Source organism: Rhinoderma darwinii, chromosome 5, assembly GCF_050947455.1.
Source record: "Rhinoderma darwinii isolate aRhiDar2 chromosome 5, aRhiDar2.hap1, whole genome shotgun sequence".
Taxonomy (NCBI): Eukaryota; Metazoa; Chordata; class Amphibia; order Anura; family Rhinodermatidae; genus Rhinoderma; species Rhinoderma darwinii.
In genome coordinates this window covers 191,002,861-191,021,420 of record NC_134691.1, presented here as the reverse complement: position 1 = coordinate 191,021,420, position 18,560 = coordinate 191,002,861, and the positions used below count along the sequence as shown (strand labels likewise).

General features: G+C 38.0%; 1 protein-coding gene across 2 annotated transcripts in view; it reads left to right on the top strand.

Annotated features, from left to right (window-relative positions):
• Nucleotides 1-18,560, top strand: part of ADAMTS16 (ADAM metallopeptidase with thrombospondin type 1 motif 16) — a 220,483-nt gene that overhangs the window by 112,008 nt on the left and 89,915 nt on the right. For both annotated transcript variants that reach the window (XM_075828498.1, XM_075828499.1), the window contains 4 exons: nt 5,817-5,976; nt 6,214-6,319; nt 6,949-7,086; nt 14,399-14,552. In XM_075828498.1, the coding sequence (XP_075684613.1) occupies nt 5,817-5,976; nt 6,214-6,319; nt 6,949-7,086; nt 14,399-14,552 (558 nt within the window). The remainder of the gene's footprint in view (nt 1-5,816; nt 5,977-6,213; nt 6,320-6,948; nt 7,087-14,398; nt 14,553-18,560) is intronic.

Sequence of the window (18,560 nt, the reverse complement as noted above, 5' to 3'; positions counted from 1 at the left end):
ATTCCATGATCTGTTTAGTCTGTTGCTATGCACCAAAGTGTATATTAATGAAAGTGCTGATGAGTCATTGCTTCAAGTGAAGGCACCCAGAGATGAAGACCCATGAGAAATCTCTATTTTTAATACTTAGTAATTAGAATTGTTCATAGCCCAGACGTGTAAGTCAGGTCAGACAGCTTTATTATTATTCTTAACCCTTTAATGTCTCACTTCATGTTCAGACATTCAGTGGCAGTTTAATTATTTTCCATTTTTAAGTTTTTTTTTACTACTTAGACTTTGGCCAGCCTCTAGCTAGGTAAAGAAGAGTATCTTTTGATCAAACACCTGTGTTAACTTTAATTAATGCAATTTTCTCTAAAATCACTCAGTTAAGAATGTAAGGTATGCTCATTGGGATGAAAACCCAGCCATACTACCTGCTTCAGCTGAGAGTTCCCTCTCCCTATATACTGCAGTTTTTCAATGGAGTTATTTAAGGGATTTTTTTTTATCAAGAACGCTATGTGTTACCTTCAAATATATATAGAGTACATTACCATTTTTCGGTTTTTCATTTTGGCTTTTTTTCTTCCCACCATCCAAAAGCCATAACTTATTTTTTGTCAATATAGCCTTATGGGCGTTATTTGCGAGATGCGTTGTAGTTTTTCACTGCACCATTTATTGTTCCTTATAATGTACAAGGAAACTGAAAAAAATTCTTTGTGGTGTGGAATGGGAAAAAAAATAGTGATTCCTCCATTGTTTTTTGCTTTCCGTCCTTACAGCATTCACCGTGCATTAAAAATGAATGTTGACTTTTCTGCAGGTCAATACAATTATGGCAATACCAAATATATATACAGTTACTTCCAGAAGTATTTGTACTGTGACATAATCTTCATGATTTGAGCTCTGCATGCCACCACATTGGATTTGAGATGCAATTGAAGTGTAGACTTTCAGGTTTAATTCAAGGGGTTGAACAAAAATATCCTGTAAAACGTTTAGAAATTGCAACCATTTTTGTACACAGCCTCCTCATTTCAAGGGCTCAAAAGTAATTGGACAAATTAACATTACCATAAATAAAATGTGTTTTTTTAATACTTTGTAGAGAATCCTTTGCAGGCAATGACTGCCTGAAGTCTGGAACCAATGGACATCACCAAACGCTGGGTTTCCTCCGTTGTGATGCTTTGCCAGGCCTTTACCGCAGCTGTCAGTTGTTGCTTGTTTGTGGGTCTTTTGCTTAAGTTTTGTCTTAAGCAAGTGAAATGCATCTCGATTGGGTTGAGATCTGGTGATTGACTTGGCCACTGCAGAATATTCCACTTCATTGCCTTAAAAAACTCCAGGGCTGCTTTCGCAGGATGTTTTGGGTCATTGTCCATCTGTACTGTGAATCAACCTCGCTACATTTGGTTGAATCTGAGCGGAATGTATATCCCTGAACACTTCAGAATTCATCCGACTGCTTCTGTCTTCAGTCACATCATCAATAAACACTAGTGACCCAGTGCCTATGGCAGCCATGCATACCCATGCCATCACACTGCTTCCACCATGTTTTACAGGGTATGTGGTGTGCTTTGGATCATGAGCCGTTCCAAACCTTCTCCATACTTTCTTCCTCCCATCATTCTTGTATAGGTTAATCTTAGTTTCATCTGTCCAAAGAATACTGTTCAAGAACTGGGCTGGTTTCTTTAGATGTTGTTTAGCAAAGTCTAATCTGGCCTTTCTATTTTTGAGGCTGATTAATGGTTTTCACCTTATGGTGAACCCTTTGTATTTGCTCTTATGAAGTCTTCTCTTTTTGGTAGACTTAGATACTAATACACCTACTTCCAGGAGAGTGTTCTTCACTTGGGTAGTGTTGTGAAGGGGTTTTTCTTCACCATGGAAAGGATTCTGCGATCATCCACCACTGTTGTCTCCCGTGGACGTCCGGGCCTGTAGGAGTTTACTAGCTCTTTTTTTCAGGAATGTATCAAACTGTTGATTTGGCCACTGCTAACATTTGTGCTATCTCTCTGATGCATTTCTTCATTTTTTTCAGCCTAACGATGGTCTGTTTCACTTGCATTGAGAGCTCCTTCGACCTCATGTTGTGGGTTCACAGCAACAGCTTCCAAATGCAAATGCCACACCTGGAATCAACTCCAGACGTTTTACCTGCTTAATTGATGATGGATTAATGAGGGAATAGCCCATGCAGCCATTAAATAGCTTTTGATATAATTGTCCAAGTACCTTTGAAAAAGAGGCAGCTACATATTAAAGAGCTGTAATTCCTAAACCCTTCCTCAAATTAGGATGTAAATACACTCAAATTAAAGCTGAGAGTCTGTACTTTAAACCCATACTGATTATATAACTGTATATTCAATACGTTTTGGTAAACAGCTAAAATGCCAAAACTTGTGTCACTGTCCAAATAATTCTGGACCTAACTGTGTGTATATATATATATATATATATATATATATATATATATATATATATATATATATATATATATACATATATATACACTACCGTTCAAAAGTTTGGGGTCACCCAGACAATTTTGTGTTTTCCATGAAAACTCACACTTATATTTATCAAATGAGTTGCAAAATGACTAGAAAATATAGTCAAGACATTGACAAGGTTAGAAATAATAATTTTTATTTGAAATAATAATTTTCTCCTTCAAACTTTGCTTTCATCAAAGAATGCTCCATTTGCAGCAATTACAGCATTGCAGACCTTTGGCATTCTAGCTGTTAATTTGCTGAGGTAATCGGGAGAAATTTCACCCCATGCTTCCAGAAGCCCCTCCCACAAGTTGGATTGGCTTGATGGACACTTCTTGCGTACCATGCGGTCAAGTTGCTCCCAAAACAGCTCTATGGGGTTGAGATCTGGTGACTGCGCTGGCCACTCCATAACAGATAGAATACCAGCTGCCTGCTTCTTCCCTAAATAGTTCTTGCATAATTTGGAGGTGTGCTTTGGGTCATTGTCCTGTTGTAGGATGAAATTGGCTCCAATCAAGCGCTGTCCACAGGGTATGGCATGGCGTTGCAAAATGGAGTGATAGCCTTCCTTATTCAAAATCCCTTTTACCTTGTACAAATCTCCCACTTTACCAGCACCAAAGCAACCCCAGACCACCATGCTTGACAGATGGCGTCAGGCACTCTTCCAGCACCTTTTCAGTTGTTCTGCGTCTCACAAATGTTCTTCTGTGTGATCCAAACACCTCAAACTTTGATTCGTCTGTCCATAACACTTTTTTCCAATCTTCCTCTGTCCAATGTCTGTGTGCTTTTGCTCATATTAATCTTTTCCTTTTATTAGCCAATCTGAAATATGGCTTTTTCTTTGCCACTCTGCCCTGAAGGCCAGCATCCCGGAGTCGCCTCTTCACTGTAGACGTTGACACTGGCGTTTTGCGGGTACTATTTAATGAAGCTGCCAGTTGAGGACCTCTGAGGCGTCTATTTCTCAAACTAGAGACTCTTATGTGCTTGTCTTGTTGCTCAGTTGTGCAGCGGGGCCTCCCACTTCTCTTTCTACTCTGGTTAGAGCCTGTGTGTGCTGTCCTCTGAAGGGAGTAGTACACACCGTTGTAGGAAATCTTCAGTTTATTGAAAATTTCTCGCATGGAATAGCCTTCATTTCTAAGAACAAGAATAGACTGTCGAGTTTCACATGAAAGCTCTCTTTTTCTAGCCATTTTGAGAGTTTAACCGAACCCACAAATGTAATGCTCCAGATAGTCAACTAGCTCAAAGGAAGGTCACTTTTATAGCTCCTCTAAACAGAAAAAATGTTTACAGCGGTGCTAACATAATTGCACAAGGGTTTTCAAGTGTTTTCTAATCATCCATTAGCCTTCTAACACAGTTAGCAAACACAATGTACCATTAGAACACTGGAGTGATGGTTGCTGGAAATGGGCCTCTATACACCTATGTAGATATTGCATTAAAAACCAGACGTTTGCAGCTAGAATAGTCATTTAGCACATTAACAATGTATAGAGTGTATTTCTGATTAATTTAATGTTATCTTTATTGAAAAAAACTGTGCTTTTCTTGCAAAGATAAGGAAATTTCTAAGTGACCCTAAACTTTTGAACGGTAGTGTATATATATATACATATATATATATATATATATATATATATATATATATATATATATAGTTTCTTTTATGTTTTACTATTTTTACAAGGAAAATTGTTTAAATCAGAATTTGTCTTGTGTTGCCATATTATGAGAGCCTTTTACATTTTTCCATCGGGTTAAATAATTTTATCTTGTAATAATTCTAACTTTACAGGCCCGGCTATACCGGTTATGTTAATTTTATTTATTTAGCTTTTTACATGGCAACCATCGACACCGCCACAATCGCGCCGCAGCGGGGCAAAGGGACGTCATAGAGGGCTGCCCTTCTTACTAAATGCTTTGATGCCATGGTCACTATTGATCGTGGCAACGAAGGTGCTAAACAAGAGCAGAATCCCGCTCGTTGCAGTCAACATACAGCCAACACGCTCAACTTATGAAACAGAATCAACCCGTGAGCCCGCTCCATGATTACCCCCCCACGCCTCCGCCGTGTAAATACGGTGGATGTCGGGAATAAGTTAAAGTGTAAGTTGACCCTTGAATATCTGCTTAGATAGAAAAAAAAGCTTCAGAAACTTTAAAAACACATTAGATTATTTATCTTGTACTGATCCTGAGTTACAGCCTGAATTATAGTCCAGAGTGATGCTGGTTGTTATTGAGATTACCGTATATTGCCTGGTTTAAAGACTTCACATCCCAGAATGTAAATCATCACAGCAAGCTCTGTAAAGCCATTGAGATGTGAACCCTGCCAAAGTTTGAATGCAGCAAAGAAGAATGGGCTATTGTACACACTCAGGATCATCAGAATATAAGGGTTCATGCAGATGACTATTACGCATGAAACCGACATAAAAAAATCGTTCCATGTTCTATAGGATGCCATATTATGGAGATATTCTCCTCCAATGCTAATATCTGTATAATATAGTCATACATATACACCATATGGTGGCAAACAGGATCAATAAAACATCTACAACTCGTCCTGCAAAAAACAAGATGTTGTATAGCTATGTAAAAAAAAAAGTTATGACTGTCGAAATGTGAGAAGACAAATAAACTAAAAAAAATGTGGTCCTAAAGGTGAAAAAATGGCTTGAACCTTGAAGGGTTCTTACTATCTATGACATTTATGGTATATTCACTGGGCTCTGGGAGCTGCACCTACATTGAGAATGGCAGTCGTCCGACCCCAGTCCCGCAGATTCCAGGCAAGGAATAAGTCGGAACCAAGCGCTGCTAGGCCGTTTCTGTAACTCCCATAGAACAGAATGGAGAGAGCCACGCACATGCGTGGCTATCTCTACACTTAGTCTCTGCCAGAAATCGGCAGCCGGTGGCTGCCTCACCAGGTGGGTTGGGGATCGGGTGATCCCAATTCTCACAAAAGGTGCAGGTCCCAGAGCTGTTGATATGCCTTAAATATCTGAGATGGGAATAAACCTTTAAAGGGTTAATTTTATATATAAACTGTTAAGATAGACATACAATTTAGTGTTTTATTTATTGTTATCTGATAAAGGAGTATGAAAAGTTTAAAACTGTCCTATACCTATATACTTACAGTATTCAAATATGTGTTCACTATTTATCCTGATATGTGAATTTTAAACACAACGTCACATTCATATCATCAACATCATATAATAACAACGAAGAAGCATTAAAGGGATCTAAAATTATTATTTGCCTCTATTTCAGCCTGGTCTTGTAATAAACCATCATGCTGACCATACACTGAGCAGCTTCTGCCAGTGGCAGTCTGGACTCATGGGAAAAGATGGCAGTCGTCATGATCATGCCATTCTGCTCACTGGTTTGGATATATGTTCCTGGAAGAATGAACCATGTGACACTTTAGGTAGGGTTCCATTTACATTTTTTTTTTCACAAGAGCAATTCCAGAGTATGTATAGCATGTCTTGAAGTCTATAGTTTATTTGTATTTCACATCTTAAACACTGTCTAATTCAAGACTGATAATACTGGTACAGGAACACTGCAGCACACAAAACGGTATGAGATATAGAGGATACAACTACACTGTATACAGTATATCATACAGGTTGAAATGTCTATGTCTATTCTGGTTTTACAGGGTTTGCTCCAATTAGTGGTATGTGCAGTAAATACCGTAGCTGCACTATTAATGAGGACACTGGGCTAGGACTCGCATTTACCATCGCTCACGAGTCAGGTCACAAGTAAGCTCCGTTTTAATTTTTCTACTGTATTTCAATTATATAGAACAATGGCTATAAACTATATATATATATATATATATATATATATATATATATATATATATATATGCATATATATGCATATATATATATATATATATATATATATATATATATATAAAAATATATATATATATATATTATTGTTTTATTCAGCAATCATAGATTTAGATATATATATATATATATATATATATATATATACACACACATATACACACACACATATATATATATATATATATATATATATATATATATATATATATATTTAAATGTATGATTGCTGAATTAAACAAGGTACTGCATATACCTTATGGCTTTTGACAGTTCTGTGCCAAAATTATGCCATTTCACGTAAATTGTTCTACCTGTAAATTATTCCTATTTGTGTTAACAGTTACTACATAAATTTAGAAAGTGGGCTACAATTCTTCTACATTTTGAGATAGATAACCAATGTATTTTCTGTCTAACTGAGCTTTTACAGAAAACAGATGAATATGTTATGAACGCAATAACATACAATATTTAAAAACTTTTCAAATTAACATTAAAGAGAATAATTATATATATTTTTTTGTTTTCAGTTTTGGAATGATCCACGATGGAGAGGGAAATGTGTGCAAGAAATCTGAAGGCAACATAATGTCACCAACACTGGCAGGTCATAATGGGGTTTTCTCCTGGTCTGCCTGCAGCCGACAGTATTTGTACAGATTTTTAAGGTATTGTAGTAAAAATGTAACTGTTTTTGGTTTTTGCAAGCCGATTTTATGTTTATTTTTTTTTCACTCTTCCATCATAATACATAGCATTATAACAGCTCACTTTATCACTGCTTACTTTACTTATAACATTAGTTTGGGAGATCAAAACTAATTAAAAATGAATAATGACAATGGTAGTGTCTGTTGTTTACCTTAAGCGTCATGCACATGTGTGTATTACAGCTCTTAACAATCCCTCAGTTGTACAGAGCCGTAATACGGCGTCAATGGACTTTTATGGGGCCCTACTATGCCTCCACATGCCTCTGATTTTTACAGACTCATATAGAGGATTTTTCTGTCGGATTACGTACGAATAATGCGAAAAAAATTGTGGCATGTTCCATCAGACACCTTCCCCTGGAACTATTCTCCCCTAAAAGAATAACTCTGTAATATGGCGCCATATAGAGCACCCCACGACGGAGCATGTAGTTCCTATGGCTCTGTAGTGCAAAGCCACATGGACTACCCGTGATCGTTCATCGACTAACCTTTGTGGTGTTTACACAGGATAATGATCGGGTAAACGAGCATTCCTAAATCTGAATGCAGCATTCATGTGCGTAGTCTAGAAGATTTTTTGATTTGTCCATATTAATCATAATTAATATCTGTTGTATTGTTTCTTATAACGCACTTATGCAGGTTGTCTTAGTTGTATTTGATGGATAAAGATAAATTAAGTGTTACTCTATTGTTTTTACTTTCGTCAATGTTATTTCTTTAATTACGTAACTTAAAATAAGACAAATAATCCAGTTTTCATCTGAATACACATAACTACATTAGAAAATGCTTAGTGTTTGTTATAGAGGTAGCGTGATATGTTTCTTATGCTTTTCTGCTCATAAACCAGCTATAGTAGGCATGTTGTGTAAGTAATCCCCTGTATAATATTCCCAGGATCTTAAAACACGCCGTGCAATGACTGAAATACTTTCCTTAAGTAGTTGATTGTTTTATAGAACCTTTTACAAGTCTCTTTTTATTACCCATTTGCTCAGTGACAGGGAGGATATTGCGGCTGCTATTTTGTTAGCTACAGGAATACTATCAATTTCTCATTTCACAATGTTACTGATTGAAGGAAATGGCATTAAAATACAGTAAGCTGTGTAAACAGATGTTTGCCCAGTGTTCCTGGAAAATTGAGCTCCCTAGAGCAAAAGCAATACAAGCAGAATGCACATAATATAGTTAGCGTGGAAAGTGACTTGATGATCAGTTATCTGCTCTATACTATGATTTCAGCTGTTTAAGTACAAGTCCACTAAATTGCTGGCCTAATAGCATACTGGCAAGAGTTCTCACTGCAGATTGAAGGAGTGCTCGCTGGCAGAAATTCCTTACAGTATTTATTCAGTTTCAGCAAATAAATGTTATAAGTAAAAGTTATACAATTTTCCAATACACTTTCTGCATTAATTCTATACGGTTTTCAAGCTCTCTGCATGTTGGTATACAGTATAAACATTCATTGTTTACTTCCAGTGGATGAAATTCTGTCCATGGTCATGTGATGGACACACAGGTGCTGGGATCGTTAGAAGTCACAGCTCTGATACACATACTGTAGCTGTAATGAGCCGTGCACCTGTGTGACCATCACATGACCAGAACATAATTTTATTAACTGTAACTAAACAATGAATGTTGCTAGTGAATGACAACAAGCAGAGATAACTATGAGAAATAAATAAAGAAAATAAATTGGAAAAAATTGAATAACTTTTAATTGTAAAAATAATAACATTAATTTGCTGAAACCAGACAACTACTTTAACTGAGTACTTTGGTTCCATGCTTGTGCTAAAGCTCTACTGAAATTTCAGTACTTTTTACTTCAATCGTTTTTTTTTCGCAACACCGGAGTACAGAAATTCCAGAACCACGAAATGGGTTGTTTCATTATAACATGGCTCATTAGGGCATATGGACATCATAGAGGGGAATGCTTCACTTAGGACTTCCTTCTATTAGCCAGAGCGAAGAACCACTAACATAGAACAGCTTTCGCCCTGGCTCACCCAGCCTGGCCATGTGTTCCATGATCGACAATTCATGTGAATGAACAGCATGTAATACCACATTTCCCCCTCAGCGGCTGCTGCAGGGGAAATTTATGGCCTTCTGCACTTTGATCACATGTTATCTCTGAGTCCTGCCGATCAGAAAAATGAAATCATTATTTAAAGCGGCACAAAGCTGTATTTATGAGTGTGCCTGTGCTGCAGCTTAGTCCCATTTACTGGAATAAGACTGGGCTGTTGTCGTAGCCACCTATACGGACAAGCCTATGTAAATAATGAAGGGGGCGCAGCACTCATTGGAGTACTGTGGCCCCTTCATTCTGCGGATTGAAGAGGGTCCCAGGAGTCACGCTCCCACCGATTAACATTAAACATCGATGGCTCAACAAAGCTCCGGAAAACCCTTTAAATTCCTGAGTAGACTTTTGCTACATGTTAGATCCTCTTACATGGCCGGACGAGGGCCGTGTAAACGAGCGCGGAAAAACGAGACAGCTCGGTGATCGGCGCTTGTTGGCTTCTTTCACAAGGAGCTATGTTTGAGGACGAATGATTGTTACTACGATCACTTGTCCCCATACATTTCTATCGTGTTACACAGGGAGCTGTGCTGCTGACAACGATAATATTTCAGGCTGCGTAAACGATACAATCAGCCGATGAACGAGCGTTTGATCGTTCATCGGCTGATCGTTGCCCTGTTTACACAGGGCAATTATCTGGAACGAGCATTCTGTGATAATTGGCCCGTGTAAAAGGGCCCTTAGGGTTATTTAATGAAAGTAAAAGAATGTCAATCTAAAGGAATTGTAGCATAGAAGTTTCCTGGAGGGTTTCAGTTCTAATGAAATGCATTTAAATTAACATCAATACCAGTTCAGTCTTTGTGGACAAACTATGTCCGTGTTTATTCCCAAGAACAGAAAAGAACAAATATTGTGTTATATATGCTGTAAACGGATAAATAATAGACCCCTGACACATTATATCTGTTTAGGTTCATTCATCTTTGCAGGCATTGCATGTACAAAGCATTGTACCTAAATTATTAATCAAGTTAATCCAGTATGTGTAACATTTGTATTGTATCCCAATGTTTGCTGCCCCCTGTATAGTATGCCAACAATAGTCCTGACAAAAAGCACCACAATTGTTCTTTTCCCTGTAACTATAGAGATGACAAAATATGTTTGTACAAGTTTCTTTTCACAGTACACATAGAAAGGTTCCCAGTGAACTGACATATATTAGACATTTTCCAAAGCTAATGCTGGTTACCTAGCTGTCCGTGCTTTTTTCATTTCCAAGCCTTTCTTGGATTTCATTTCAGAAAGTTTTCTGTTTTATTAGAAAATCCTGTACCTCTAATATTATAAGGTTCAGTCATTGACAAATATGTCATGAACAGACTGCCAACACTAATAAAATGCTAATATTGTACTATGGCTGAAATATGTATTTATACATGTGTCATATCTATTATCTATCTATTATCTACCGCCAGTCTAACTCATATCTGTCTGCCTGCCTATTTATGTTAATCCTTAAAAATTTAGTAAAGATCATATAATTATCTATCTATCTATCTATCTATCTATCTATCTATCTATCTATCTATCTATCTATCTATCTATCTATCTATCTATCTATCTATCTATCATATATATAATACCGTCATACTGTGACTAAATAATACAGCAATACCCATTACCTCAATCAATTTACTAAATAATACCACCATATAAGATTGAATTATACTACGATACAGTGACCTTATAGTGGTAAAATACCAATACTATCTTTACGCTGCAAACCAGTGAATACAGTAGTCATCAGGCTCAGTCAAAATCACAGTAAACACCAATAACATCTAAAGACCCATAGTCCAAATCTCTCATAGTAGTCATACACTTTTCTTATCTTCTCCATCTGACTACCGACTGTCATAAAGACTTCTTCTAGTTATGGCAAGGATGTTCACCGTCTGCTGCTAAAACTAGTATATTACTGTATATGTGTTTTATTAAAGAATAGTTTTTGGTTTTGTGCAATTCTTTTGTACGTTTGTTTCAATACTTAATTTTATTGTATGTTTTACTTTTTTTTTTATCCCATGGAGGGACATTATTTTTATAATTTTTTTTTATTTCAATATATTGGCATACTTATGTCCTCACAATCTAATTTCCCTGTCTTGAACACACACACACTAAGGGTGTTTTTACATGGCCCAATACTGGCTGTAAAAACTAACGCTGATCGACAATACAGGATGCCGATCGACACTTGTTAGCTCCATTCATAAGGATATTGGGATGAACCATTGTTAATATTATTGTACGTCTATGCATGTGCATCATGTCGGCAGCACATCTCCTTGTTTACTCTGGGAGATGTGCTGCCGACTAGCGTCCATTTTTTGGTCGCATAAAAAATCCGATCAGCTGATGAAGGAACATTTGCTCGTCCATCAACTTGTGATTACACAGGGCAATGATAGGATATAAGCATTCGTATGAACGCTGGTTTGCCCGATTACTAACCTTAAAGAGGATCTGTCCCTATCTCCTAACTAATCTAATAGGCGCTTTGCTGCTAACTATAGTGTGATTTTTTTTTCAAAAACGTTTATTATTTGCAAAGTTCTGTGCATTTTATATAAAGTATGCTAATTTGGCTATAATAGCCAACTAGAAGGTGACTTTCTTTTCACTCTGGGCGGTGCAATGTTTTCTGTATGACACTGTCCAATGGTCATACAGCTTCTCCCCCTTCCCGGCCCAGCAACACAGCCTGATCATATAGTATAAAGCATCCATTCCTGAATGTGTTTTCAACTGGTGATTCTCTGGTTTTGTCACAGCTAGATCTTGGTGTCATATGAAATATTACAATCTCATCTTTTATATGGCACCAGAATATGGCTGTTCTAGGAGGTCCACAGCCGGAGATATGGCTATTTGAAGTGATCCCCCCCTCACTCCAGCATCAGTCTCTCACACTGTGTGCAGCAGCTTCATGCTGATAGGACAGCATCAGAGGCATGTGAGGAAGCTCCACCTCAGGAGAATCGCTGGTGTTGACGCCCTCATCTCTAGTATTGCCTCATTTACATATTTAGAATTAAGCTCATAACTTTTAAAATAATAAATTTTTTGGGACACAATTTTCACTAGCATTATCAGATTAGCTAGGAGATTGGGCATTACTAAACTAGTGACATATGCTCTTTAAGGACTGATTTATTAAGAAGCCAATTAATTTGTCAGTATATTTTTAGTTCTAACCTCTTCAAATACACTCTGGATACCTGTTTGTGTTTTGCTAATTTTAGATACTGTATTGTGTTGTGTCAAAGGTCATTAATCTTCTGTCAAAGATATTCAGCAATTTTTTTCTATTATGTTGTGACTGTTTTTTTTATTTTGCAAAAGTGACATCAGAACCTGACAACGTAGTGGTTGTCGCAACTGAATAAGGTTCTCAGGAACTAACAACAAACTGCCACTTTCTTAGCAAGGAATGTTAATGACAAAGTCATAATTGGTTGTCAGTTGCTAAGAAGCTTATTCAAAAGAGACAATAAAATGGCTGCTCTTTTTTATGTTTTTTTTTTACATGAATTGCTGACTCAGCATAGTAAAAATATACAAATATCTCCCTCAGCACACAAAAAAAAAATTACCATACCATGACTATTGCTCTTACTTTGTATGTACTAATATATTACATCTTTAAGTTGTTAGTGGAATTCCCCTTTAATATAATTTGACATGGTTTTCTGATATTTTCTTGCATTAGCCTCAATTTGAGTTTCAGTTGCCCATAATCTTTATGTTGCTGAGAGATCCTCAGATATTTTTTCAGAGCTTTGCCCATTGTCATTGTTACTTATGCAGTCTGGTACCAGTGAAATATAAGGAGGTGAGAGAACTGGAAATAAAAATGGTTACTTTATTCTTACCAAACACAGAATGCGTCCCTGCACATTGTCAGCCAATAAAATGACTTCATGCATTTGCTTGGAAAAGCCTGTGAAATGTACTAATTTGTATAAGGAAACCTATTCCCTTGTATGAATCTGAAGCTCTTAAGTAAGTTTTATTTGTAACCTGAGTTGAATTCTAAGTGAAGTACCTCAAAGATCTGTTTCTTAGATACAGTGTTTCCCACAGTTTTTCTTTCCCCATTAGTGAATTCTGCACGATGTATAGCTGACTTCTATATCTGATGTCATGCTTCGGCTGAAGTCCTGTTGTACACTATAAATGAATATGTTACCGTACATTCATGAATGGAACTACTAGGGTAGCAGGCGCAGCAGTTGCTAAGGGGCCCAGCAGCTAAGGGGTCCCAATTCCACTTAGAGGTGAGGTTCATTTAGTGATCGCAGTATATGAAAGAGATGTGGATACTGGTAGGAGACGTTCGTATTGGGTAGAGACAAAGAAAAGAGGAAAAAACACAGGGTGCATGGTGGAGATGTCCTTAAGTCAATTGCTGCTGAAGGTGGTCAATGTAGGTGGCCTCTTTTCCAAGTTTTGTTATAGGGCTCCATAATAACTTATTATGCACCTATAAATGTAAGGCTCAGTTCACACTGCATTTGCAGTGTATGTTTTGAATGCTCCTGGTACAAACACCGAACTAACCAAAAGGGTCCCATTACCTATTGGATGCCAAAAGAGCTTCCTCCAGGCCGGTTTGCACTGGCATACCCTATTTTTCACTGTATAGGAAAGCATAGTCTGCTGCGCTTTCCTATATAAAAGCATCCCATAAAAAAATATTTAACTTTTTTTTATCAAGTGAGCCTATAAACTACCCATGCCACTGTATGTCTATACGTTGTATACATTGGAGAATTACATCAGCGACATATACATTTTACATAGACTGCAAATTCAGTGTGAACATAGCCTTATTATTTAATAACACTGAAGTAAAATTCACAAACTCGATAAATACTGATGAAAACCACCAGTTCCCAAAACCAAATGTCTGCACATTTAATAATCTGTCCGAACCCATTTGCTAAGTTTTGCTGAGTAATTGATTTAGATGTCACTGTATCAGAGATGCCCAGTAAGATGCCACTCAAATTAAAGATGTCACTGAGAAGTGATTATTAGTCAGAGATTCCATGTTTTGCTTCTATGTAAGAACACTGTATACACAATGAATGTATTTTCTGTGGAAAATATTTTTTGCCGTATTGACTGTTCTTTATCTTTCAGCTCTTCTCAAGCCATTTGCCTTGCTGATGATCCTAAGTCGGGGAAGGAGTATAAATATCCTGAAAAGCTTCCAGGAGAATTGTATGATGCCAACACACAGTGCAAGTGGCAGTTTGGAGAAAAGGCCAAGCTCTGTATGCTGGACTTTAAAAAGGTAAGGAACCCGTTTGTTAATTACCATGTCGTAATACAGTAATGTTGTGTCAAAGATTCCCCTCCATATAATTTTACACTATGTAAATAAATGTTCCAAAGTTTATGAGTAATAGATTGTATTGTTAGGTCTGGTGTTAGACAGCTATTAAATTAGGAAATTGCATAATCTGCAATTCCCTAATATACTTACCTTAGCAGAATAAATGCAAGCGTGGGAGATCCAAATGTAGGAAAGGGCAACTGCAGGGAACACAAATTCCTCATGGTTGCACCTATAGCCTGTCAACAAACTATATTCCTGTATATTTTCTGGCCTATAGCTTGCCCGTGGGGCTCAGTCTACAGACTGCTAGAAATATCTATGTTGCACACCATTATTTTGGTGATCGAGAAGTCTGCCTCAACATTTCCAGGTGTCACGAAGCGGGTTAGTGGACCCACTAGGCCGCACCGTCGTAGCGGGGAGGCAGCTGGCCAAACAACAGGAAACCCCAGCAATACAATGTCCCGCACAAGGGTACCTCGATAGTCCGGACGGGTGCAGCAGGTAACGCCAAACGTGGCGGATGACACAGGTGCAGCAGGTTGCGCCAGACGTGGCGGATTCCTCCGGACGTGGCAGATAACACAGGACGTGGCGGATTCCTCCGGACGTGGCAGATGACACTGGACGTGGTGGATTCCTCCGGACGTGGCAGATGACATAGGACGTGGCGGATTCCTCCGGACGTGGCAGATGACACAGGACGTGGCGGATTCCTCCGGACGTGGCAGTTGACACAGGATGTGGCAGATTCCTCCGGACGTGGCAGATGACATAGGACGTGGCAGACTCAATACTAAAGGCACAATACGGGAAACAGGAACAGGAACAAGGCACGGGTAACAACTGGAACGGGAAACACTAAGGGACCATTTGCAAGACAGACTGGGAAAACTAACAACGCTCAGGCAACGATCAGAAGGCTTGGGGCCTTCTTATAGACCAGGAAATCATGGCAGTTGATGATGATGTCGATTTCCTACAGGACACAGCAGAACGGAGCGGAAGTGAGTGCTGGCGTCTCCTAGGAAGGAGATGGGGACCAGTGCTCACGGATCCATGGCTGCGGGCATCGGGAGGTGAGTAAACCCGACGGCCCGCGGCCATGGACGCTACACCAGGTATGTCACTCGCCAGTCATGTTGCATTACCAGACATATGTTTCATAATAACTTTACCAAGCCACAGAGGGAAATTGCATTCCATCTAATAGAGACAGCCAATCAGAGGGAGATTCTAGTTATGTTTCCGCAGGATATTATATAGGGGGTATACATTTTTCTGTCCACTACATCTGTATATCATGTTCTGTATCTGTATATACATCTGTATATCATATGAATGGTCATGTGTAATACAGGATACAGTCTGTGATATAATTAGTTTGGTGCTCCGCACTAATTGTAAAGTCTCCTTTTGTTAAATTCATCATATTTAACAGTCAGCTATTTATTTCATTTGTTGTATATGTTATTTTTCCTCGGGGGAGGGGTTAAATATTTTGTTTGTCGCTTACCAAGTTTTATTAGTAATAAAGCAATTTTTTGTAATATCTCTGTAGTTTAACAGTTTTTCCATGGATATTGTTGCATACCCTTTCCAATTTGGGCTTGTGTTATGTCTACCTGCGTGCTATAACCTGCATGCTGTGCATTTGTGTACTACCAGCGTTCAAAGGTTCAAATCCACAAAGAATACCATGGCCTGGACAATTCTGATCTTTGTATTCACATCTTTACGTTTGGGAATCTTATCTAGGTCTTTCATCCTTTTTCTGCCAATGGTCAGTCTGTCGTTTTTTTGGCTACTAAATCCCCTTATGTTAATAATTGATCCAAGTAGGCAAAAGCTGTCTATTACTTCTTTGTCTTCTCCATTAACTGTACAGTGAGCTGTATTGCCTGTTGACTTCATTTTCTTCATATTTAGCCGCAGGCCCATCTTTTCACTCTGCTCTTAAACTTTCCTTATAAGGGTCTTTAGGTCTTCTTCATTTTTGGCTATGAGTGTGGTCTCATTGGCATATCGAAGGCTGTTAATGTTTCTGCTGCTAATCTTGAATCCTCAAATATCTTCCTTCATTCCTGCCTCAAGATATGTTCAGAATAAAGGTTGAATAAGTATGGTGATAGTATTCAGCCCCCATTACCATTCTGAAATCAGTCTGTTTTTCCATTTCTGTCATCAATGTGGCTTCCTGACCACTTCAGATGTTCCTCATAAGAACTATTAGATGTACAAGTACACCCATTTTCCGGAGAGCATTCCGTAATCTGACATGACTAATGCAGTCAAAGATTTTCCTGTAGTCAATAGAGCACATATTGACTTTTTTCTTGCATTCTTTGGCTCTTTTAAATTACCAAGCATGCATCTGCGATGTCTCTTAGGGTATGTTAACACGAGGTCATTACGTCCGTAATTGACGGACGTATTTCGGCCGCAAGTCCCGGACCGAACACAGTGCAGGGAGCCGGACTCCTAGCATCATAGTTATGTACGACGCTAGGAGTCTCTGCCTCGCTGCAGGACAACTGTCCCGTACTGTAATCATGTTTTCACTACGAGACAGTTGTCCTGCAGCGAGGCAGGGACTCCTAGCGTCGTACATAACTATGATGCTAGGAGCCCGGCTCCCTGCACTGTGTTTGGTCCGGGACTTGCGGCCGGAATACGTCCGTCAATTACGGACGTAATGACCTCGTGTGAACATACCCTTATTTCTCTGCCTTTTCTGAGTCCAGCTTGTATATCCATCAATTCCCTTTCATTCATCCATCAATTCCCTGTGCTGATTGATCTTAAGCATAATTTTGCTGGCATATGATACAAGTGAGTTTTTACAGTAGTTTGAACATTCTTTCAAGTCTCCTTTTTTTGGAATCGGGATATAAAAGGACCTCTTCCAATCTGTTGGCCATTGGGTGGTTTTCCAGATTTGTTGGCATAGTTTTGTCAGCACTTTCATTGATTCTTCTTCAGTTGCTTGAAGTAATTGTGCTTCAATGCCATCATCTCCAGTTTTTTGGGTTTTTATGGCAAAGAATTTAGATCCATTCTGATAAGGTATTCGAACTTTAAAGGTTCTTCAGTGTAGCTGACATCATTAAGAGGGTGTTCGCTCAATTTCTTGCACGTTTGTTTGATCTGTGTTTCGTTTGTTAAGATTTTCCTATTGTCATCTTTCAGAATACACATTCACAGCTGATATTTCTTTTTAATCTAATGGATTTACTAAAAAAAACAGTCTTTGTTTTTCAATGCTTGCTTCCATCTCCAAAATCTTTACAGACTTTGTTGTAATATTGGTCTTTGTTCCTCATGGCAGCTCTTTGAAATGCACAATTTAGTTCTCTTAAAAGAAATGTATTTTTTTTACTTTGACTTCTACTCTCTTTTTAATTGTTCAATTTCCACTATTTCTTCTGCGTTCTTATTTCTAGTTCTTTTAATTTTTCCAAGGATTTCTTCCGGTTCTAAATCAATATCTAGAGTCTGAAAACGAATATGTCTTTGCATTTGTGTATAACAAGTACTTATTCTGCAAGTTTGAAGACCTACAGTAATTGATGTCATTAAACATTTTTTTTAATAAACATTTTTTCGGAAATAGTGTTTTTGATTTCTTAACTTATATACACATAGTTTATTCTTAGAAATAGGAATTTGTTAGAAAGCCATCATCATGGCTGTGATTTGAACTAGTTCTTTGCAAAGTTAGTCGGAGACAAATACACTTTAGCTGTCTTGTGTGAGTGGTCACTGTGTCTACCAGTGTATATGCAGGAGCAAACACTGGCATTAATACTATCTGTTCACATTTGTAAATCTTGACACTGCACATTTACAGGTCACAATGTTTTCTTTATGCAATTTGAGTTGGTAGTGGGATGAGTAGGGATGAGGGCAGTAAATTAGGGTTTATGTTATATTAAACTTAAAGAAATTTGACATTTACATGCT